The 26,333-nt window shown below is 33.5% G+C and overlaps 1 protein-coding gene and 1 long non-coding RNA gene across 2 annotated transcripts in view; both read right to left on the bottom strand.

The window, feature by feature from the left end:
- Positions 1 to 26,333, bottom strand: part of LOC114343276 (sphingomyelin phosphodiesterase-like) — a 239,938-nt gene that overhangs the window by 159,635 nt on the left and 53,970 nt on the right. The window contains exons 2-4 of the mRNA XM_050641444.1: positions 16,338 to 16,474; positions 16,151 to 16,262; positions 6,347 to 6,517 (exon numbers count right to left, since the gene is read on the bottom strand). Of these exons, the coding sequence (XP_050497401.1) occupies positions 6,347 to 6,517; positions 16,151 to 16,262; positions 16,338 to 16,474 (420 nt within the window). The remainder of the gene's footprint in view (positions 1 to 6,346; positions 6,518 to 16,150; positions 16,263 to 16,337; positions 16,475 to 26,333) is intronic.
- LOC126878622 (uncharacterized) lies at positions 1,725 to 6,306 on the bottom strand. The gene is made up of 3 exons (XR_007695713.1): positions 3,957 to 6,306; positions 3,701 to 3,898; positions 1,725 to 1,904 (listed from the first exon to the last, which is right to left on the bottom strand). It is a non-coding gene; the product is annotated as an uncharacterized LOC126878622 (long non-coding RNA).

Genomic DNA, 26,333 nt, shown 5'->3' with positions numbered 1-26,333 from the left:
TTATTTTTATTTATAATTGAAACATGTAAAAGTATAGTACTCTCAAAAAAATTTCAGCCAAAAATATTCATTTTTGTAGAGTTGACTGCAATTTTTCGACAACAGCCCTTTTTTGCGGTGAGCAGCCTAAAAGTCCAGTCTCATCTGAAATCAAAGTTTCTTGTAGTTTATACCTCTGGCTAGTGAATGAACAAAGGATTTTTAATTAGATGAGGTCATTTTTGTTTTATAAAAAAAAACTACTTTAAAAATGAGAAAAATTGGGGTCAAAAATGTGTTTAAACTTATGTAAAATATTCAAATTTCATTTTTTTTAATTCCTTCGTTCATATTCTAGCCAGAGGTATAAACTACAAGAAACTTTTTGATTTCAGATGAGACTGGACTTAGTTATGCTGCCAACGCAAAAAAAAACTTAAACTCTACAAAAATGAATATTTTTGGCTGAAACTTTTTTTGAGACTACCTTAAGTACTATACTTTTACATGTTCCAATTATAAATAAACATAAATTTTAGTTTTCGAGATATAATTTTTTTAAAAAGTCACTTTTTTTACCCACAAGACCTATGTAACCCCTTAAAAAAATGTTTCGAAGAATATGTTTGATGGCCAAGATGCATACATATATTTAGAAGGAAAGTTCCTGATTTCTGTAGTATAATACATAATACCAAAGAGGAAGTAGCCCTAAGCGCCGGACTCCACTTGCGATTTGTAGTTGTGAAGATTGAACACATTCTTTCAAATAGAAGTCAGTCCATGATTATTTAGTCACAAATGGATTGACTTGTATTTGAAACAATGTGTTCAATCTTCCTGATTACAAATCGCAAGTGGAGTGCGGCGGTAATAACACCAAAATATTCCATATAGGTCCATAGAAGGTACACAGACATTGAAAAATTCCTGGAATATCCCCGAAAACATGTTCCCTGAACATCCCAGGAAAATCCTGTGTCAGCATTTTAAACATTACCTGAATGTCTTATTGGAACATTCCATGAATGTCCACGAATGTTCTCTGGACATTCAAAATATATTTTGTAGACATTCCCTGGATATACCAGAAATACAGTGATGAGCGCTCTAATAACCGGCAAAATAGCACAAAAGATGTATTAAGTAGTGAGATAAAAAGACATGAAACTAGTCGAGCTGGGAAATTTAGCGATATTAACTTATATATTTAGATTGTATTGATTGTGTACCACCTTCAGACGTATCAGATGAGTTTGGAAACTACCACTGTCACAGTGACAATTTTAGTTGACATACTCCTCCGATATGTGTAAAGGTGGGATCAATATAACGTAAATTTAAAGGTTAATTTCGCTAAATTTCCCAGCTCGACTAGTTTCATTTCTTTTTATCTCACAACTAAATATGTTGCCCATATTTTGCCGGTTATTAGGGCACTCATCACTGTACATCCTTGCTGATGTGACAATACCTCCTATCTGTTTTTTCATGAGTTTTGTATGAGAGATGGAAAAACATGTTTTAAGGTCACCTCCTGTGTTCATATGTAAGTTTTGACTTGTTTTGTAGTTCATAGATAGTTTAATTTACTACAAAACAAGTCAAAAAATATCATATGAAAACAGGAGGTGACCCTAAGACAAGTTTTTAGTCTCTCTCACAAAACTCATGAAAAAAAAACAGATAGGATGTATTATTACATCACTGACGATATGTGGCCATACCAAATAATACATCCTTGATAAATATAAACATTTTTATTGAACAAAATCTTTTCATACATTTTTTTAATGCAATTTACTGATATTCCTAAATATTTCAGAAAAATGTGTCACATTTGCTTTGTAAACCTTTCTTTTGCCTTTCGTAGCCATATTCCGTTTCCTTCCTGGTTTTTTGTAGACCACTTCTCTCAGCTGATTCTAAAAAAAAATAAAATAAATGGTAATTTTTCTATCCTTTACAATTAACAATCAGAAGAAATATTATTTACAGATAATGATATGCATAATAATAATAGGTTTGTTCTAGCATCAGTTTCAAACAGTTTGAAACCATCAGCGAATAGTGGACCAGCGCGAGTAGAGGGGATCGCACTGGTGACTGTATTATGTTCTTTTACTGACCAACTGTTTGCTGACGGTTTTTGACTAGTTTAACTGTTTGCTAGAATAAACCTAATAATAATGAATATTTTGTATTTTGACAATGACATCTGATGTGGAAGTCAAAACATTAATAAAATTATTTTTTCAAGTTAACTTTCACATGCGCGTCTTAAAATTGTGCTTTTAATACTTATATCATAAATAACTATTAAAACTATCTTAAGAGGAAACAGTATCGATCAACAGGTAGCGAAAATGTGTTCCAAGATTGTGGCTGTAATTTTGAATATTTTTTCGAGATATTTGGCACACATATTCTTAATATAATAAAGAATGGCGGTACAGAGCCCAATTTGAAAAATATATTAATATGTGGAAATTACTCTGTAATTAAATACAATATAAAAAAAACGAGCTTGTACCGCCATTAAGAAGAACAAAAAAATACACTTTCTTCAAATACAACTTTTTTATCCGATTTTGTGTTATTTTGGAACTACTAAAATGTTTTATTTCATTAGTAGTTCCAAAATTACACAAAATCTAGGCATCGGATAAAAAAGTTTATTTGAAGAAAGTGTATTTTTTTGTTCTTCTTAATGGCGGTACAGGCTCGTTTTTTAAATATTGTATAATTACAGAGTAATTTCCACATATTAATATATTTTTCAAATTGGGCTCTGTACCGCCATTCTTTATTATTTTACGAATACGTGTGCCAAATACCTCGAAAAAATATTCAAAATTACAGTGGCAATCTTGGAACACGTTTTGGCTACCTGTTGATCACTACTGTATTAACTTAAAACATTGTAATTTGCTAAACCAGTATATTTTACTCTAGTACTACTCTACTAACTACCTCATTTTCCAGTTTCCAAAGACTTGTTTACATGGGTAGAGTTTTGAGGAGAGTAGAGTAGCGGTAGTACTCAACCAAAAATGGCTTGATACCATTCACATGAGGAGAGTACAAGTATAGTACTGATGCTAGTATAGTGAAACCGATTTTTGTATTTTTAAACACTCTTGATTATAAGTGCACCTTAAATTCTTAATTTTTTGCTTAAGCTCGTTTACTCCAAAGCCCCCTTTGCCATTCTTTCGACGATTTCATCCTCCGCAGCTTGCTGCAAACTTTTATTTCTGTAGTATACACTACCTAAATTCCATAAACACTGGTATTCGCCGTATTATAGCTCTACAAGTTTTTAAGTTTCATCTTCGGTGAACTTCATTTTCACTATTTACACAAAACACAATTCCAGCCAGAATGACAGCGCCCCCATGTACTCTCCTACCTACTCTATTCTGCCATAATTGAGCGTGTTCCATGGGTAGAGTGTGCAGCCGAGTAGACATTTTGGCAGTAGTGGTGGTCATAGAGTAGTTACTTTGCCATAGGTTGCTAGTCACTCTACTTTAACTCCAACTATACACTCTACCAGCTATTCTACTGTGCTGAGCATTTTTACAGGTAGAGTTACTCTACTCTATCAAGTACTTGCATCATTACTCTACCCGTGTAAACAAGTCTTAAATCTACTGAATGAAAATCTACTTAATCTTAATCTACTCTTAATGAAAAATGTCTAAAATCATTTACCCACCTAGTATTATTGTAGAATTTAAGACAGTCCAGTGCCTTATAAATAATTTCAATATGAATATTTTTTCCTTTAATTCTCCTTTGATACCACTCCATTTTAGATTTTGGGGAACTTATTTCATTGTGTTTATAGCCCATATTTATTGAAGGAATCTGGAGATTGTTATTATCGATTAAGTCGGCTGGTTTTCCTATTTTCCTATAAGATTAAAATGTTAACATCTTCAAAAATCGTTACTGTTGTAATTGTAACTTACCAGATATAAAATGATTACAGCAGACAGGACAGGAAAATTTTCATTTCGCTAGTAAAACCTGTACATTGTATTGCATTTAACCATTGTTGTCTCTCAGATACCTTATTTAGTTCAGTTTAAAAGTGAACTTTATCTTGACTTTACAATTACTTTGCATTTCACACTTCAAAACACAACACCAATGAAGCATATTATCTTTCTAAATTAATACTTCCAGAGAAGATGTTAAATTAATCTTTGTACAACACAAAATTACAAAGAAATACAACTAAAATTATCTAAAACTCATGAAGAACAGATAGAATAAGATTTATCTTTTACACCCAGTAGCCATATTGAGAATAGTATACCTTCATATTATTATGAATCAGTAGAAACGATTATATTTAAATTTGGTAAATATAACTCCGCACGACCACGCAACTCGAAACACAAGTACGCAAACACGGTTGCGTGAAGCGTGGCTCGCAATCGTGAAATTTACGAGAATTGCTCGACCTGTAGATTCTTGTAATTTTAGATAGGGTAAGGAACAGAGCCAGACTTCTCAACCCACTCTCAGGACGTATTGGCAAGACACACAAGAAGACTCTCTTACACACTTACAAGACCTATATTCGACCCGTCATTGAGTACAAATCATGCCTCTACTCTCTATGCACTAGAGCAAAGAAAGAGAGGTTGTTGCGAGTGGAACGGAGAATCTTGCGTAGATGCAACTACGAGCACTGGAGATATCCCTCAAACGAAATCCATAACCTCTCAAACATACCCACAATTATCGAGAGAATAAACTCTCTGAACAGGAACTTCACAACCAAAGTAATCAACGATCCCCCCTCCGACACACAAGAATCTCTTAAATGTTCCTGTTCATCTTCTGGCCACGTATTCTACCACGCAAAGCCCAAGCGAAAAAAGATTCACCCACCGTCTGCTCTAATGCAAACATGCATTGACGAACTCCCAGTAGAATACGAAAACATCCTCGAGGCTACCCCGTTAGCCTACCGCACCCACCTATAACATATCCTCTTCCCTACCCCGAACAGGGAGAAGTTGGTTTTTTGCGGTTTCCCAACTTCATTGCACAATTATACCTGTTCGTCCCAAGAAAATGGCCGCAACTATTTTCACCACTCTAACTCACACTGTCCACGCTGCGCTCAAAAGCCACCTCCTGACCGCCGACGAGGGACGCAGGCCTACCTGTTGTTGTACAATGGTTTCTAGGGAGAATGGTCGAGAGCAAAGCACGGACAGTACACGTAAATGTCTATGGAACCAACAACAACTCCATCAAGCTTTCTTCTCTGTTGTCTTGTAGCCTTCTGGACACCACCGTCCGGCATAACCCAGGAACACCAGGAACACCACACTTGCCCCAGTGCGTTTTTCGGACTGTTTGCTTTTGCGATCCACACAATACATTCATCACAAACCCTGAAGAGGACAAAATCCTAAACGGGGACACTCATTGATAGCATTTCCACAAAGCATTTTATCTTTACACGCAAATCAATACAATGAGATGATACCGAAGCTCTCTCTGACTCTCTAGTCTCGACGAGCACCGTACGTGCCTCTAGTGGGCCTCGGCCTACGCCGTGGCGGCCATGTGGCCTTTCTTTACGGACACCCTTGTCCTAACTTAGAATTCTGTGCTGCAGTTCTCTATTTTTATACTTCAAATATTGTGTTATTACTAACTACTTCCCTACAAATGATGTAAGAAACAAGAGATGAAATCTCAAACCTGAGAAACGCCAAGAAATGGCATTTAAAACTTAGAAAATGGAATAAAGATGTCAATAACGACTTAGCAGAAAACACAAGTCACAACCCTATCTAACTCAGATAGGTAATCGTCTAATCGGAGGATGGTCTAAGGGGCTACTTTCCAGACCAAGCTGACATTCCGACTTGTTAAATTCCCCCGAAAGATGATACAACATCTCGGCTCGGAGAACAGTATGGACTTTCAAGATTATACAATAGGTAACAGTTTTGAAAAGTCATGGATACCGTAATACCGTCCCTACATAAACTACATAAATCCACCGAACAATTCCCTGGGGATTAATATCGACGTTTAGAATTCTGTCAAAATGGAAATGGAACATCAAGATTAACATTTTTTTGAGAATGGCTTGTTCCCAAGCATAATAGGGAATCATGTCATTGGTCCATTTTTCGATCCAGTGTGACTTTTCCCAATCGACTGATTAGTGGCCACGGAGATATTTTCTGGATGATTGTGATTTTTTATGTGGGGATAATCTGAATAATTTCAAAATTTAATATTTAATTATTGTAACAAAGAAAACACATGTGGGATTTGAATCCTCGCCGTCCGCGTGAAAGTATGGTACTCTTACTAACTTACTCACCTAAAGTAGAAGCATTGAATGCGGGAACAAGTTCGGGCCCAAAAACATCAAAGAATCCCGCACATACTTTTTCAGTTTCAATTTTTAGCGTTACACATAATTTGATAACCTTATTTCTAATTTCTTCCATAGAGTCTCCACTATCGAGATGGTTTCTTAATAGTCCTATACCTACAATAGTACATTTAAAGTAGTACCAACGATCTAAGAGACTCATAGCTCAGTGGGATTGCTATTTTTGGAGGTGTGGAATTCTATAAACAAGGGATCACCTGTTTTATTAAATGATTCCTTGTTATTCACACATCCCATGTAATTTCCAATTTCCATGTAATTTCACACCTCCAACAATAGCAGTCCGCTGAGCTGAATATTAATGAGTCTCTTAAGGTTCGAATCAACGACTCATGTTGAGGCGTGCTTCACCAATTTACCAATTTAAATGTTGACAAAGAGAGTTAGAAAATATGTATAATATAATAGTGCAAAGGAAAGAGAACACGGTTAAAATCCCATATTACTGTGCGATTAATAAATACAGGGTGTTTCATTAATAATTGTCCATATAATAACTGGAGAAACCTTGACACAAAATACGAAGATTTAACCTAAAACACTTAAATAAAATGTGGTTCCTTACTGAGTTACAGGGTGTTTTATCTAAAAATTTAAAAACTATTTTTGTATAGCATTTTAAAACTATTCGACGTATCCTTTTCATACTTGGTAGGTAGTATAGGTACTTTACAAACTACTAAATTATGTTAAACAAAGGTTTCTGGCTATTACCAGAGGCGTACGACGAGGGAAAGTGAATGGTTGACCCTTTCCAAATTCTACGCCACTGGCGAAATTGCTATTTTGGTTAAATTTTTTGATTCTCCAATACTTTCTATGAAAATAATATACTCTTCATTTATAACGATAAAGTTATTAGTTTTCGAGATGTTTGCAGTTAAAAATGAAACGACACGGTTATTTTGATTAATGTATTGTGCCGCTTCATTTTTAATTTCAAATATCTCGAAAACTAATCATTTTATCGTTACGAATAAAGAGTATAATATTTACATAAAAAATATTGCAAAATCAAAATATTACACTAAAATAGCAATTTCGTCAGTGGCGTAGAATTTGGGAAGGGTCAACCAGCCACTATCCCCTGTCGTACGCCTCTGTTAGTAGCTAGAAACGTTAATTTATCTTAATTTAGTAGGGTGTACAGGACCTACACTTTCTGCCAAGTATGATAAGGATACGCCAAATAGTTTTAAAGTACTGGGTACAAATAATTTTTAAATTTTAATCATATTTGAATCATATAAATTAATCAAAATAACTGTGCCGTTTCATATTTAACTTCAAATATCTCGAAAACTAATGACTTTATCGTTACCAAGGAAGAGTATATTATTTACGTAGAAAGTATTGGAGAATTTTAAAATGGCATTAAAATAGTAATTCCTCCAGTGGCGTAGAATTTGAGAAGGGTCAACCATTCACCATCCCCTGTCGTACGCCTCTGGTGGTAGCTAGAAACGTTTGTTTAACAGAATTTAGTAGTTTGTATAGTACCTATACTTTCTGCCAAGTATGAAAATGATACGTCGAATAGTTTTAAAATGTTGAGCAACAATAATTTTTAAATGTTTAGATAAAACACCCTGTAACTCAGTAAGGAACCACATTTTATTTAAGTGTTTTAGGTTAAATCTTCGTATATTGCGCTAAGGTTTCTCCAGTTACTATATGGACAATTATTAATGAAACACTCTGTATATTTGTTTTGATAAAATCGGTCGGGCCCAGAGTAGGGACGGTACACCACCAGTGCGGGCCGTAGACATTTTATTAAGTTAGTTAGTTCATATACTGATAAAAATCTTAACACAACGTGGTTAGACCAATACATAGTAAATTTACTACGGCATTGATCGTAGTTCCGTCGGAATGGTGGACTTTTTAGTAACTTTATGTTAAATTACTTTGTACCGTGTCATTTTAACGACAATTCACGGGGAAAACGCACCGCTTCATAGGGGCCATAAATTAGGGTTCGGTATTAGCTGAAGGTTCATAAGTAACAAATTTTGAGAAAAATTTCGCTATTTCACGTTGCGTTAATTTCCGTCTTCAGTTTTTATCTCTTTCTATGAAAACGAAATCCGACCAACCGTTTTGGTGCGCACTTTGCGAAATAGAAAAATGTAACTGAAGACGGGAGTTAACATAACGTGAAATAGCGAAATTTCTCTCAAAATGTGTTATTTATCATCCTTAGGCTAATGCTGAACCCTATTTTTATTGCCTGTGGCGCGTTTATTCCCGTTAATTGTCGGTATAATGACACGTTTCAAAGGAATTTAACACACATGTTCTAAAGCGTCGACCCTTCCGACGGAGCTACGATCATGCAGTGCCGTGGTAATTTTACTATGTAGTGGAACCACCACGTTGTGTTAAGATGTTTATCATTGTATGAAAATTAATCAACTTAATAAAATTTCTACTGCCCACGCTGGTGGCGTACTGTGCTTACTCTGGGTACGACAGATTTCATCAAAAAGTAAATATTTATTAATTGCACAGTAACAAGGGGTGCTAACTGTGTTTTCTTTCCTTTGCACTATTATATGTTTTCTATATCTCTTTACCGACGTTAAAATTGGTTAAATGGTGAAGCGCGACTCAACACGCGTCGTTGGTTCGAACCTTTACATTTTTTTCCGTTAGAATTATTTTTTAGATACCTGGTACATGTATACAGGGTGAGGCAGATAAACGACCTATTAGAAATATCTCGAGAACTAAAGGCAACAGAATCATGAAAATTTGAATGAAGAGGGTTTGAAGAGTGCTCTATTTAATGAAAATATTTTCATATATTTGCTACTTCCGGTTACACCGGAAGTTGCTAATAACTTCGTTTTTTTAAATGGGACACTCTGTATATTTTTACATTTTTGGTTTCTTCTCGATATCTTCTTTCTTAAAATATGAGGTTTTGTAATGTTATACAGGGTAGTTTAAAAGATAATTATTTTATTTACCTCTTTTTTCTTAATTTCATAGCAGCATTCACACTCTGTAGAGTTGTAGTAGTTTGACATTAAAAACTCTGTTTATGTTCTAATGATTTTTGATATAGTCTACTATAGTCTACTAAGAATTGTTAGCATAGCTAATTTTTTAATTTTAGTATACAGGGTTGGTCGAAACTCGGAATGAGTATTTTTTGAGTTTTCTTAAGTAGAACATCCTGTATTTTAGTATTGTAATGAAATTTTATTTTATGGTATTATTTTATTTTATAAGTATTCCCTATGCCTAACTGCTTTAATTTGTAAGTCATTGGTGATTCGGGCCAAACATTAATTGCAACAAAAATACGAGAAAATTTTATTAGGTTGGCCGTGAAAATATTAAATCACAAATAATTTTTCGGAAATAAATACGACATATTAATCTAGACTGATCCTTAAAATTACCAATAATGTTTGAGCTATCAAAATACCTACGTGGTTCAGATTGTTGGTGCGATAACAATTTAAGCACAAATTAAAGCAGTTAGGTATAGGGAATGCTTAAGAAACAAAAAAGACCATAAAATACCATTTCATTACAATACTAAAATACAGGGTACAGGTAAGAAAACTCAGAAAATACTCATTCCGAGTTTCGACCAACCCTCTATACTAAAATTCAACATTTAGCTATACTAATAATTTTTAACCATAGTAGACTATATTAAAAATCATTTAAACATAAATAGAGTTTTTGACGTCAAATTGCTAAATTCACAGATTAGTAAAAAAACGTAATTATCAATCTTTGAAACTACGCTGTATAATATTACAAAACCTATAGCGAAGTTATAAGCAACTTCCGGTATAACTGGAAGTAGCAAATATATGAAAATATTTTCATTAAATAGATCACTCTTCAAAACCCCTTCATTCCAATTTTCATGATTGTGTTTGTCTTTAGTTCTCGAGATATTTCTAATAGGCCGTTCCTGCTTCGTCCTATATACAGGGTGTTTGGTAAAGAATGGGCCATAGCCTGACCTTAGATTTCTGATGTTAAAATAGGTCGATTTAAGCTAACTGACCTTAGTACGAAAGTTGATAATAACCGAAATACGGGGTCTCCAAGTTGAACTTTTATTTTATTTATTTTTGAATATTTCCTGATAGGTATGGGATAACAACACAAAATTTGGTAAGTGCGGGTTTTTTGGGACGAAAAATCTAAATTCCATACCAAAAATTATATATTACCCAAAGGGCGCCACATACATCTTTCAGCGCTCATTTAATACGTTCAATATTTTTATCCCCCAGCTCTACATAATTTTGAGATCAAAATGTTTATTCCCCCATTATTTTTTACATAAAAAATGTATACTACATTCATCTCAATAAACTCAACCGTTTTCGAGATAAACGCATTTTAAATCCACGATGCAAAATTGAATTTTTTGCATTTCATTGAAGTTACTAAAAACCATTTGATGTATCCTTGTCATAGATACTTGGCAGCAAGTGTAGATACTGTACACCCTAATAAAGTATGTTAAACAAACGTTTCTGGTCACTACCAGAGGCGTACGACGGGAGAAAGTGACTGGTTTACCCTTCCCAAATTCTACGTCACTGACGCAATTGCTATTTTATTCCAATTTTTCGATTCGCCAATACTTTCTATGTAAAAAATATAGTCTTCATTCGTAACGATAAAGTTATTAGTTTTCGAGATATTTAAAGTTAAAAACGAAGGGGCATAATACAAAACAAAATAACTGTACCGTTTTACTTTTAACTTCGGATATCTCGAAAACTAATGACATTATCGTTACGAGTGAAGAGTACATTATTTACATATAAAGTATTGGAGAATCTGAAAATTATGCTAAAATAGCAGTTCCGTCAGTGGCATAGAATTTGGGAAGGGTCAACCATTAACTTCCTCCTGTCGTACGCCTCTGGTAGTAGACAGAAACGATTATTTAACATAATTTAGTAGGGTCTCTAGCACCTACACTTTCTACCAAGTATGACACGGATATGTCAAAAAGTTTTATTTTTTTTTAATAATTTATTCTTTATTTAAAATATTCGGAACTATTATTTGTACCCGGTGCTTTAAAATTATTTGACATATTATACTTATCACACTTAGCAGAAAGTGTAGGTAAATACTGTACACCCTATTAAATTATGTTAAATAATGTACAGTGCTTCGGAGCAGTTTGGCTCTAGGATATATTCCAAAGGCATGGAGAATGATCAGAGTAACTTTTTTACCAAAACCTGGAAAAACTGGACAGGATGGGGCAAAGTCTTTGAGACCAATAAGTCTTATGTCTGTTCTGCTTAAGACGCTAGAAAAACTGCTAGATAGGCATATACGGGATGGCGTATTGGAAAACAGACCCATACATAAGAACCAGTATGCATATAGAGCAGGAATGTCAACAGAGACAGCATTACATGAGCTTGTAGAAAAAGCTGAATATGCTCTCAAGCACAAGGAGGTACTATTAGCGACCTTTTTGGACATAGAAGGAGCGTTCAATAACATATCCTTAGAAACAATCTCAAGAGCATCGAGGAGAAAAGGGATCGATGAAATTTGTTGCAAGTGGATAGACCACATGCTACAACAGAGACTCGTATATACGTCCATTCTGGGGAGAGCATTATCGCCCAGGTCCGACGAGGGTGTCCGCAGGGAGGTGTTCTGTCCCCGCTAATATGGAACCTTGTCATGGACGATTTGCTTGAGTCCCTGGAATTGAACGGCCATGAAACCCTGGGCTATGCAGACGACTTGGTAGTCCTTGTCCAGGGAAAATTCCAAAACATAGTAAGGGAACGCATGCAGCAGGCCCTTAATATTGTCACCAAATGGACTGAGGAAGAAGGGCTGAGAGTCAGTCCTTCCAAAACAGTCACAATTGCGTTCACCAGAAGAAGGAAGCTGGAGGACTTAGGGCCTCTGATCCTTAATGGTGAACAATTGGAGCTGTCTAAAGAGGTAAAGTATCTAGGGGTTATACTGGACCCAGAACTTACCTGGAACCGACAGCTTGACAGAGTGATTAAAAGAGCGGAGGCGACATTATTGCTGACCAGACGCACACATGGAAAAACATGGGGACTCTGTCCGAAAATGGCGTACTGGACATATACGACGATAGTGAGACCCATGATAACATATGCATCCTTGGTATGGTGGACAAAGATGCAGCAAAGAACCGCTATAAACAAGATAAGCAGGATACAAAGACTTGCATGCTTGGGAATAACGGGAGCAATAAAAACAACACCGACGGCCGCACTGGAAACCCTGTTAGACCTACCCCCTCTTGATATATTTATCAAAGGGGAAGCGAGGCTGGGAGCATACAGGCTGCAAGGAAAACCAAGGGATAAATACGAGAACCTTGGGCATAATCAGATTTGGAACCAAGGTGGGGTAAGTATATCTGATACATACACTGACCACATGGTACCAAAATACACATTTAATAGGAACTTCGGAATAGAAATCAATGACCGAAGGAAGTGGAACAGCATCCGTAGCAAAATCAGGGGAACGATCTGGTATACGGACGGATCAAAAACCGATGAAGGCACTGGAGCCGGTATTTTTAGTGAAACAGAGAATGTAGGACTCAGTTTCTCACTAGGAACATACACAACTGTGTTTCAAGCGGAAATGTACGCAATTCTGCAGTGTGTCACAATGAACAACTTGAGGGCCTATGAAAATAGATGGATCAATATACTCACAGACAGCCAAGCATCACTGAAGGCACTAATGAGCCCGAAAGTGACGTCAAGGCTGGTATGGGAATGCCGACAAGAACTGGAAGAACTGGCCGAAAGAAAGAGTGTAACTTTATTCTGGGTGCCAGGACACACCGGGATAGACGGTAATGAGAAAGCAGATGAGCTGGCAAGGAACGGTTCATCAACTTCACATTTTGGCCCAGAACCTGCTCTAGGAGTACCTAAAACAATAATTAGGGGACAAGTCAGGGAATGGGTCAAAAACAAACACAAAGAATACTGGGGGAACGTACCTGGCCAGCGACATGGGAGGCCCCTAATAAGGGAACCCTCAAAACGGAGAGCTGAGGAACTAATAAAATTACATAGGAGTCAGCTCCGCATAATTACAGGTCTTCTAACGGATTCACTGTGCCCTGAAAGGACACCTGAATATAATTGGGCTGTACGAAGGGAACCTTAACTGCAGACTGTGCAATAGGGGAACTGAAACAGCATATCATGTACTGTACGATTGTGAGGCTTTGGATCACAAGAGGCAGGCTATTTATGGACAACCAAAATTAAGTCCAGCAGAATATACCACCCAACCCATGCTAGGGATGTACAATTTGGTACGTGGAACCAAGCTTGTGGATTGGGTGACATAAAAGGTAGGATGGTTGGCACCATAAGCCCATGAGGCTGCAGTGCCATCGGAGACATATGTCAGACGACCTCCAAAAAAAAAATGTTAAATAATCGTTTTTGACCACTACCAAAGGCGTACAAGAGGGGAAAGTGAACGGCCTTCCCAAATTCTACGCCACTGACGGGACTGCTATTTTAGCATAATTTCTAGATTCACCAATACTTTGTATGACATACATTGTATATAATGTACTCTTCATTCGTAACGAGAAAGTCATTAGTTTTCGAGATATTTGAAGTTAAAAATGAAACGGCAGTTATTTTGAATAATGTATTATGCCACTTCGTTTTTAATTTGAAATATCTTGAAAACTAATGACTATCGTTACGAATAAAAAGTATATTATTGGATAGAAAGTATTGGAGAATCCAAAAATTGCACTTAAATAGCAATTCCGCCAGTGGCGTAGAATTTGGGAAGGGTCAACCATTCACTTTCCCTCGCCGTATCGTACGCCACTGGTAGTAACCAGAAACGTCTGTTTAACATAATTATTTAGTAGGGTGTAGAATACCTACACTTGCTGCCAAGTATGACAAGGATATGTCAAATGGTTTTTAGTAACTACAATGAAATACAAAAAATTGAATTTTGCATCGTTGATTTAAAATGCGTTTATCTCAAAAACGGTTGAGTTTATCGAGACAAAAAATGTAGTATACCTTATTTGAGTAAAAATAATACATAGTCGAATAAAAGTTTTGACTTCAAAATTATGTAGAGTGGGGGATAAAAAAAATTGAACGTATTAAATGAGCGCTGAAAGACGTATGTGGCGCCCTCTGGGTAATATATGTATAGGGTGTTTCATTAATAATTCTCGATATAGTAACTGGAGAAATCTTAGTACAAAATACGAAGATTTAACCTAAATTACTTAAATAAAATGTGGTTCCTTAATGAGTTACAAGGTGTTTTATCTAACAATTTAAAAAATATTTTTGCTCAGCATTTTAAAACTATTCGACGTATCATTTTCATACTTGGCAGAAAGTATAGGTACTATACAAACTACTAAATTCTGTTAAACAAACGTTTCTGTCTATTACCAGAGGCGTACGACGGGGGAAAGTGAATGGTTGATCCTTTCCAAATTCTACGCCACTGGCGGAATTTTTATTTTAGTTCAATTTTTGGATTCTCCAATACTTTCTATGAAAATAATATACTCTTCACTCGCAATGATAAAGTCATTCGTTTTCGAGATCTTTAAAGTTAAAAATGAAACGACACAGTTATTTTGATTAATGTTTTGTGTCGCTTCATTTTTAATTTCAAATATCTCGAAAACTAATCATTTTATCGTTACGAATGAAGAGTATATTATTTACAGAAGAAGCATTGAAAAATCAAAAAATTGCACTAAAATAGCAATTTCGTCAGTGGCGTAGAATTTGGGAAGGGTCAACCAGCCACTATCCCCCGTCGTACGCCTCTGGTAGTAGCTGGAAACGTTTATTTATCTTAATTTAGTAGGGTGAACAGTACCTACACTTTCTGCCAAGTATGATAAGGATGCGCCAAACAGTTTTAAAGTACTGGGTACAAATAATTTTTAAATTTTAATCATATGAATCATAGCATAAATTATTAATCAAAATAACTGTGCCGTTTCATATTTAACTTCAAATATCTCGAAAACTAATGACTTTATCGTTACCAATGAGGAGTATATTGTTTACGTAGAAAGTATTGGAGAATCTAAAAATGGCACTAAAATGATAATTCCTTCAGTGGCGTAGAATTTGAGAAGGGCCAACCATTCACTATCCCCTGTCGTACGCCTCTGATAGTAGCTAGAAACGTTTGTTTATCATAATTTAGTAGAGTGTATAGTAGTCACACTTTCTGCCAAGTATGAAAAGGATAAGTCGAATAGTTTTAAAATTCTGAGCAAAAATAGTTTTTAAATTTTTAATTAAAACACCCTATAACTCAGTAAGAAACCACATTTTATTTAAGTGTTTTAGGTTAAATCTTGATATTTTGTGCTAAGGTTTGTCCACTTACTATATGGACAATTATTAATGAAACACCCTGTATAATTTTTGGTATGGAATTAAGATTTCTCGTCCCAAAAAACCCCCACGTACCAAATTTCGTGTTGTTATCCAATGCGTGTCAGGAAATATTCAAGAATAAATAAAATAAAAGTTGAACTTGGAGACCCAGTATTTCGATTATCAACTTTCGTACTAAGGTAAGTTAGCTTAAATCGACCTATTTTAACCTCAGAAATCTAAGGTTAAGCTATGGCCGATTCTTTACCAAACACCCTGTACATATACGTTTTCACAAAACTAGGCTTATAAATACCTAATTTACACATTTCACATGGAATTTTGTTTCTGATTACATCGTGTATTTTTTTCGGCAATCTATTATTTGATATTTCTTCTTCATCATTAAGGGAAGATACTGCTAGATCCTAAAACAAAATGTCTATTGTTAGACAAAATACATTGATGTAAAAAATATTTTAAAATTTTTATAATATCTGTACTTCTTCATATTGGTAGATTGCTGAAACCAAATAGTTTTGTCTTGAGCTTTTTAAAAGAGGTAGATTGTGTGGTGTTAGTTTGTAATCCCAATATTCGTCAAAATCAAAGTTTTCGTTTTCATCAATAGGAACCAAGTCTGAAACAAAAAATGTCTAATTTTATTATAAATAATTGGTGAATAATAAACGTGTTTCAAAAATGTCGTAAATCCCAAAAGAGGCTCATTATTGAGTAAAGAGGTAACAATGGCACAGGGTAGGCAACAAAAATTTTCAAACTTAGATAGCCATAACGATCATCGCAACATCGCATTACAATTAATTATATCTTCTGTACTATCTACTATTAATCAAGTAGTCTATATAAATACACATAGTTTCAAAAGTTATGCATCATCTAAATTATGTTCATTTTCATAGTTGATTTTTTCATGAACAGATTAACGGATTCCGCAAATTTTTTTTATTCTAGATTTTTCTTTGATATTTACACACTTGTGTAAATGTTTACTTAAACTTCTTTTTGTGGAAAGAAGAATGGGTGGAAGAAAAGAAACGTTTTTCTTATGTTAAGTTTGAGACACCCTGTAGGGAGGACATGGTACAAGTGTGAGGATACATCAATATCGTGTTGTAGTCTTATGTTTTGTGAACATTTTGTTTTTTGAATGTCCCTGATATATTTAGAAATAAAGAAAATAAACGGATTTATTCTTTAACATGTGTTTTAACTGAAACAAAACTAAATTAACAATAAAAAATAACAGTTAACAAAACTTCAAAAAAAGAAAGGCACATAACGTAAACAATTCTGATTGACACCTATAAGAGTTATTTGTCGACCATGTGAGCGATATGCACACAGCGCAGCATAAGATAGACGAGACTGTTTAGTTTAATGAAGGCTCTATGATGTTTTGGGGTAGAACTTCCTTGAGAGTAAATACGGATTTGGTGTCGTTAGGTCAGGGGCGTCATTTGACAGGGTCAGGTGACTCAAATTTACAAAAAATACATCAATTTTATTACTATAGTATAATGTATTGTATATTGCGCCTCCCAATAAAAATTTAAAATGACGCCCCTGCTTTAGGTTCTTTTGCTTTAGTCTTTTTGCTTTTAGTCTTTAATTAGCGAGAGGTATATTACACATAGTTTCTTTCTTTGAACACTTTGTTCCTGTCGTACTATACATATATAGGGTGTTCCATTGGGAAAGTAACATAGGTACGTTAACTGTAGAAAGAGGATACTTAGGCGGTCTCAAAAATACCATAATTAATGGGTCTTACTTCATTAACAAAAAGATACTGGGTGTTTTATCTATTTTGCCATTTTCTTATTTGATTCATAACTTTTCAACCACACGTACTTATATTTATTTTATATTTGGCACCCAAATATTATTTAAGGTGTACAATGAATAATTTTTTTAAAATTGTAAAAAATCCACGTCCGGACTAAAGGAAAACTGTTCCGACCCAAAAACAACACCCTGTACATTAATTTTTTTAAATTGATTTTGCATTTGCATAGAAGATGAAAAACTAAATTTAGTGGTATACTTTGAATTTTCGGTAAAATGATTTTTCTGGTCAAATTTTGAATTTGAATTCTGAAATTATATGAACTGTGAAAGCTCGAAGCAGAAAAAAATTGAAATATGACTTACAACTTGTTAACCACACTTTCTATTTATTTTTTATTTAACAATGAATATTCCTTAAGGTGTCCAATCATTTAATTTATTTACAATAATTGTAAATATAATTACTATAAAAAAATCCAGGGCCGGATTAAAAAATATTTAAAAAAGAATGTGTGTGTACTTTGTACGCACGTAAGAAGTTATACTTCTATTATATGATTATATGATTATAAACGAAATTAATATACTTTTTATTTATATTTTATTTAAATATTAAATTAATTTATACTTACTACTTCTCAAACATTTTTATTAAAACAGTGCCAAAAATTAAAATAATAAAAAAATAAAACACACACAAACACACTAAAAATGCCACAAATGATTTCTGAACATTAATTGTCGGAAAAATTTTTAACTAAATACGTATTTTCTGAAAATAAAATTATATAATAAATATACTTACAATCATAAAATGTATAAAAAAAAATAAAAAAATAAAAGTTTCTATTGGGATTCGAACCAACTTACCACGCGGCTGGTATTTGCGTTGTATTGGGATTCTCTCGCATTAAAACTGCGCCACAGAGACAGCTTGTCATTATGTGCGAAGATCGTCTAACTAAACAGATTAACCTTTTGACATTTAACTTATGTAAATTAAATTATTTTGATTTTGAATTGAAATGATTTAGAATTGAAAAAATACAACAAAACATAGAGTAAGAAGACAATATATTATGTAAATATAAATATAAATTATGTAAATAAAAGTATTACATACTACTTATATATTTTGGTAGGTTCAAGGTAGGTATCGGAGCCCGTATAACGACTAATAAATTTCGCAATCGGGGAACCCCGATAAGTCGGCCCCCGATAACCCGGAAGTCCGGCTAACCCGGACCGATTTTCATCAGACAAAAATTTAACAAATAAACAATTTAACAATTTTATCAAATAAAAATGTATGTAGGCAAAATAATATTTGAGAGATAATGTGTATTTGTGTAATTTGAACTACATATACAATAGTAAAAATGATTCATGCACACGGCGGCAGGCAGAGCGACCGTCTCGGCTTATAGGAAAGAACAGGCACCTGTCTGTATTCCTTTTCCTTTATTTATGTCAAACTGTCTTAGCATTGTTTAAAATAGAGGTGACTATTTAAAAATTCTTTTTTAAAACAATGGTCTTAGTCTGTTCTTAAATAACAACATTGTCCCTTGTGACCGTATTGTGTGTAGTACAGTCGTATTAATCAATCACTTCCGTTCTGTAATCGTGCTTCAGATTGTGTTTGCGTGATTTTTGTCTACGTAATGGTAACAAAACGTAAAAATGTTGTACTGACAATGGAAAAGAAACTAGAAACATTAGGTAGGATTGATAGAGGCGAATCATTAAAATAAATTTATTGCAGCATCATAATATGATATTATGATACCATATTATGGTGTCGGTACATCTCTACAGTATGACTGCGTTTTTTACCAAGAAATGAACAAAACTCTACACTCTATACAACTATACGTAATTTAGATGTGTACTGTGCATATGTGTTTCATGTTTTTGTAATTATAATGGAGGTTATTTATTAATTTTTACCATATTCTCCGGCTAACCCGGATTTTCGATAACCCGGATCGGCCGCGGTCCCGATTAATCCGAGTTATCGAGGTTCCACTGTAAATTAATTGATTGGGCACTTTCAATAATATTCGGTGTTAAATATAAAATAAATATACAGTTTATGTAACAAGTTGTAAGTGGTATTTAAATTTTTTCTAAGTACTTCGAGCTCTCGCAATTCGCATAATTTCAGAATTCAAATTCCAAATTTGACCAGAAAAATCATTTTGCCGAAAATTCAAAGTATACCACTAACATTTGTTTTTCATTCTCTTTTCAAATGCAATCTCCATTTTAACAAAATTTAATGTACAGGGTGTTGTTTTTGGGTCGGAATATTTTTCCAATATTTTTAATCCCGACCTGGATTTTTTACAATAATTGTAAATAAATTAATTGATTGTACACCTGAAAGAATATTTGTGTGCCCAATATAAAATAAATATACAGTGTGGTTAAAAAATTATGAACCAAATAAGAAAATGGCAAAATAGATAAGACACTAAGTATCTGTGTCATTGATAAAGTAAGACCCATTAAGTATAGTATCTTTGAGACCACCTAAGTGTCCTATTTCTACAGTTAACGTACAGTAGGAAAAATGAAAGAATACCCATGAACGAACATATAAAACAGGCTGTATTTTCCTGTCACCGTGTCATACAAAAAATTGGCCAGCGCAAGTACATGTAATAATTAATATTACATGTACTTGCGCTGGGAAATTTTCTTTGTGACACGGCGACAGGAAAACACAGCGTGTTTTATATGTTCTTTCATGGGTATTCTTTCATTTTTCCGACTGTATGTTACTTTCCCAATGAAACACCCTGTATAGGAACTAAGTTCATCTTAGTGTATAATAAGACATGGCCTCCTCGCGTATCGCATGTGGTTATTTTATATTTAAGTGAAGTAAATATTCAGATATTGAATTGGCCTTCTCACAGTCTCGACATGACTCCTATTGATCACTTATGGGATATTGTGGGTACACAATTCAGACTTCTTCAGCCCTTTCCTGTTTCCCTGCAATATATAGAAACTATGGTTAGTACTATCTGAAACTCCATAGACCAAAATCAAATTGCCTGCTTAATATATAGCATACCTAGGCGATGTTAAGCTGCTATTAGAATAGGAACAACAACATGCGATATTAGTTTACGTTATGTTTCTTTCTGTTTTTCGAGTTTTGTTGTTAGTTATTATTGTTAGTTTAGTAATGTTTTAGTTAAAACACATGTTAAAGAGTAAAACCGTATATTTTCTTTGAGTCTGAAGATATCAGATAAATTAAAAAAATTAAATGTTCAAAAAATATGAGACTACAACATAATTTCCAAGGATACGCACCTTTGTACCTTTTCCTTCCTACAGGGTGTCTCAAACTTAAAACAAAAAAATTATTCCTTTTCTTCCACCCGGTATAACTAAAAAATGAAGTTTGAGTAAACCTTTGCCCAACTGTGTAATATCAAAAAAAATCTAAAATAATTTGCGGAATCCGTTAATCTGTTCATGAAAAAATCAACTATGAAATTTAGCATTATTTAGGTGATGCATTAGTTTTGAAACTATGTGTACCTATATTAACTATAGAAATAAATTAAATTTTCTAATCAAAAAAGTTATAGAGAAATAACTATGGACTATCGAAATTAATTAAATTTTCTAATAAAAAAAGCTAAAATATAATTTCATTTATGAAAATATTACGAGATAAAATATTACGAAAACATGTAAAAATGTTTATTAGATAAATAAATATTGTTTTTCGCTTAAATTCAATATTAAAGCTGCCACCCACCTGCCTCTTAGCAGTTTGAACATTTAATTTCAGCGAAAAACAATGTTTATTTTTCAAATAAACATTTTTTTTCTGTTTTCTGACAGCAGTAAAATGTATTTCGAATTAAATAAATTATATACATTCTATATATAAATTATATACATTATATACACTCTCAGGGCCGGATTTAAGGGAGGGCAGGCTGGGCAGCTGCCCGGGGCCCCCACATTCCGGGGGCCCCCACAAAATTCCAAACATAAAAAAGTCAGCACATTATTCACATAAAATAATTTTTGTTTTATGCAAACATAATTTATTATGTATATCAAAAATAATTTCTTATTTATCTTGACTTGGCACTACGCCACTGAGTATAATAACATTGATCAAAACATTGCTTACTCCACATTTACAAAGTTTGAACTTAAAGACTTTTTTGTTGAGTCATAATTTGATTACGAGTTTGACCTTAAATTATCCCGTTGACAAAAATTGTGGCATAAGCAAATCTGAAAATCTGGCACTAAACCACTCATTTGTTTTGTGACTTTGTTGCTACTTGCAGAAAGAATAATAATTGTCAGCTGTAATACAATTTACGATAATCTAAATAGTAAAACAGCACCCCATCCAGTGCAGACGTCTGATCTTTGTGGATGTTATGACGTCGGGTTCGTTGTATGCTGCGCAGGGCCGCGTTTAGGTCAATTGCCGCCCTAGGCAATTCTCTAGTAGCCGCCCTTCAAACATGTACCATTTTTGCGAAAAAAAAAAAAATGCAAGCAGAATTTTTTATTTAGGGAGCGTTCAAGTATTATGTAACGCGATTTTTGAAGATTTTTGACCCGCTCCCCCCTACGTAACGCAATTTTTGAAGATTTTTGACCCCCCTAACCTGCGTTACGTAATACTTGAACGATTCCTTAAATAAGAAATGTATTGTTTGGAAATGTATTAAAATGAGGAACATAAAATTTTTAAAAAATAATATTTTACACAAATGAGAAGAACAAAAATCACACTGATCACAGTATGGTATGAATTCACTTTTGACCGGTGAAAATAAACACAGAATGTTTTATATAAAAATGAAAAATTATGATTATGTATAATTTGCAATTTGCACTAGTATAAGATAGGAATGTGTTGCGACAGCAGTAGCCGCTATATTTTAACTGTTATTTCACTGAAGCTATTTCACAATGTTACATCATTTTCATAATAACTGAAATATTCCGGTAGCTGACTACTTTTTTAATTATTGTAGACCTATAGCAATAAAACCTACCCGTGTCCTGTCTAGAGTTCACGTCCGTTTTTTTAATTATTAACAATTTAATTTGTATGTAATTTCTACATACATTACATATATGCAGTTTTATTATAAATGTATTAATTAATAAAGGGTCTAATTTGTTTAAACATTTCTTGAAAAAATTATTTTTTTCCAAATTTTTTAAGAAAACCTATTTTCTTAAATCATATCATTATAGTATGGTATAACTAGATCCAAACCCAGACATCCAAAGTGAAAGTTATCCTCCAACACCAAATTGTTCTATATGGTCTACATAATATTCAGAAAAAAGTCACACCATTTTGAGCGTCGGGTTTAGGGGGGAGAGGGGTGAGAAATCGGTAAATTCGTAGTTTTTTAAGTTTTTCGTCAATACTTCTAAAACTATGCGGTTTAGCATGGACAACCTTCTATACAAAAATGTTCTACATTAAATTTGAAACAAAAAAGGTCCTCTGCATAATCCGTCTAAAATGAACGGTTCCAAAGTTATGGAGGTAGTATAGTATAATTGGTCCAAAAAAGGCCTAACCCAGACATTAAAAGTAAAAGTTTTCCTCCAACACCAAATTGTTCTATATGGTCCAGATATTATTTAGTAAAAAGTTACACCATTTTGAGCGTCCGGTTTGGGGGGCAAATAGGGGAGAAATCGGTAAATTAGTAGTTTTTTATGTTTTTCGTCAACATTTCTAAAAATATGCTTTAATGTTCTATACAAAAATGTTCTACATTAAATTTAAAACAAAAAAGGTCCTATACATAATTGTTATAAAATCAACGATTCCATAGTTACGGAGGGTGAAAGTGGAGGTTTTCGATACTTTTTATATTTTTTGAGCAATTTATAATATTTTTACTGATTGAAAGAAATTTTCTTTAACAGGATTTGTTATTTAAGTGGCCGATGGTATGTTAGTGATAAGCCCTTGAAGAAACGTCAACCTCACCACCCAAAATCATCTTCAATTGCCCAAGAAATATAAAAAGTATCGAAAACCTCCACATTTCACCCTCCGTAACTCTGGAACCGTTGATTTTATAACAATTAAGGATAGGACCATTTTTGTTTTAAATTTTATGTAGAACGTTTTTGTATATAACATTGTTTACGCTTAAACATAGTTTTAGATATATTGACGAAAAATGTAAAGAAATATGTAACTAATTTACCGACTTCTCCCCCATCTCCCCCCCAAACTGGACGCTCAAAATGGTGTAACTTTTTACTGAACAATATGTGGATCATATAGAACAATTTGGTGTTGGAGGAAAACTTTTACTTTGGATGTCTAGGTTAGGCCTTTTTTTGGACCAATTATACTATACTACCTCCGTAACTTTGGAATCGTTCATTTTAGAAGGATTATGTATAGGGGCATTTTTTATTTCAAATTTATTGTAGAACATTTTTGTATAAAAGGTTGTTCATGCTAAACCTCATAGTTTTAGAAATATTGACGAAAAACGTAAAAAACTGCGAATTTCCGATTCTCCCCCCCCCCCAAACCCGACGCTCAAAAAGGTGTGACTTTTTTCTGAACATTATATGGACGATATAGAACAATTTGGTGTTGGAGGATAACTTTCACTTTGGATGTCTGGGTTATGTCATTTTTTAAATCAATTCTATCATACTATTAATGATCATAGAAAAAGTTAAAGTACCTATATTTTAATAAATAAATTATTTTTATTAAATAATAATTTATTGAACATAATTTATTCATTAAAATATACCTTAACTTTTTCTATGATTAATAATGATAGTATCATTACAAACAATGGATTTTTGAGAAAATATTATTTTTTCAAAAATTGTATAAAAAATTAGACTGTTTATTAATTAATAAATGTCTAGACAAATTGCATATTTGTAATTTACACAAAAGTACATACAAATTAAAAGAAGAAATATCAAAATTCATTGAGTAGATAACAAGATATAGATAATGGTAGTAGTTTTAAGTTGCTTTTTTAGTTTTTGAACTCGTGCATTTTTCGGCTCCCGCCAGGTAGCTGACAACTATTTTAATTATTGACCTATAAGATGAAAACCTACATGTTTCCTGCCTAGAGTTCGCGTTCGTTTTTTAGTTATTAACAATTTAGTGCAATCAACGCAGAAGCTCCCCCTTCACCTACTATGACTAATCATCATTTGAACTACATTTTTAAAAATTCGACTAAAATATCATCTTTCCGAATACCTATGTAAGAATATGCTTTGTAAATGTTTATAAACTAGTATTTTTTACTATATTAGATAATTTTTTATCTTTTCTTAATACATTTTGATAGGATCACTTTTCTACTTTCATTTGGCATACGCAGAAATCCTATCTTCATTATTTTCTGTCATTTGTTATTGCAAAACAAAGGTCTCTGGGATAAACAAATAGAATACCTAACTTTTAAACTAATTAATGGATCGGTCTCAAATTTTGGGAGTTTGTTATGTACCCCAATACCCAACTTTGAGTAAAGCGAAACACTACAGTTCTAAGTTAGTTTTAGGAAAAGTTATTAATAAATAACGATTTTCAGTTATTTTGCAGTTTACGAAGCAACAAATTAACTTTTTGACTTTCAAATTCGTGATTGTGAAGGTTTTTCAATGTTAAAAAAAAATAAATTTTAAACTATTTAGCTTTTTCATTGAGTGCAAAAAATGGAAAAAATCGCATTGATTGCACCAAATTGTTAATAATTAAAAAACACGATCTCTAGGCAGGAAATATGAAGGTTTTCATCCTATAAGTCAAGTCCACAGTAACTAAAAAAGTAGTCAGCTACCTTGATATTAATTTCATTGTCCCGAACATGGTCTATTTCTTGCTTATTTCCCTGGCTGGAGTATTATATCAGTGCGACGACACGAATGTTATCTCCTTGTAATAATACAGTTTGAAAATCCCAACTATAACTCGATTTCCTACTGGTAATCTTTAGTTTCTGCAATATGTGCAATATTGATGTTTTCAGTCAATTCACCGTGTTTGCGGAGCTTCTGGCGGCCCAATAATCACTAAATTTATGACTTCCGTTTTTTTGGATGAATAGTGTTAGGTTTAAGATAACAAAATGCTATGTTTGTTTTATTTTTGTTATGAATGCAATTTCTTTTATTTAGAAACGAACGCCCACTTCTATTTCATTGATGGATGAATGATGAATATACATATTCTATGTTTAATTAGTCCATTATATGTTTTATTAGTAATATGTTTTCTTCTCTTAACTTCTTCACTGACATTGTTATATGCGGTAACTAGCGAACCTAGATATGTAAAATTTTTAACGCTTTCGATATTATTGTCTCCTATTGTCAGATTCTGTTGGTTTCTTTGGCCTGTCGATTTGCTGGCCTTTATGTATTTGGTTTTTATTTCATTAATGTTTCTGTTTTGTGCCGCTCTGTCTATCGCATTCAATGCTTCTATCATCCCTTTTTCGCTTCTAGCTATGATATCAGCATCACTTGCAAATGCCAATATTTGTACACTTTTTGTTACTAGTGTTCCTCTGGTGTTAACTTTTGACTCTCTAATTATTTTCTTTAATGTGATGTTGAATAGAATACAGGATATGGCCTATCGTAGGCCCGTTCAAACATGAATTGTA

This window comes from Diabrotica virgifera, chromosome 10 (assembly GCF_917563875.1).
Source record: "Diabrotica virgifera virgifera chromosome 10, PGI_DIABVI_V3a".
NCBI classification, from domain to species: Eukaryota; Metazoa; Arthropoda; class Insecta; order Coleoptera; family Chrysomelidae; genus Diabrotica; species Diabrotica virgifera.
The sequence above is the reverse complement of the archived record's forward strand: the minus strand, read 5'-3'. Positions and strand labels throughout refer to the sequence as shown.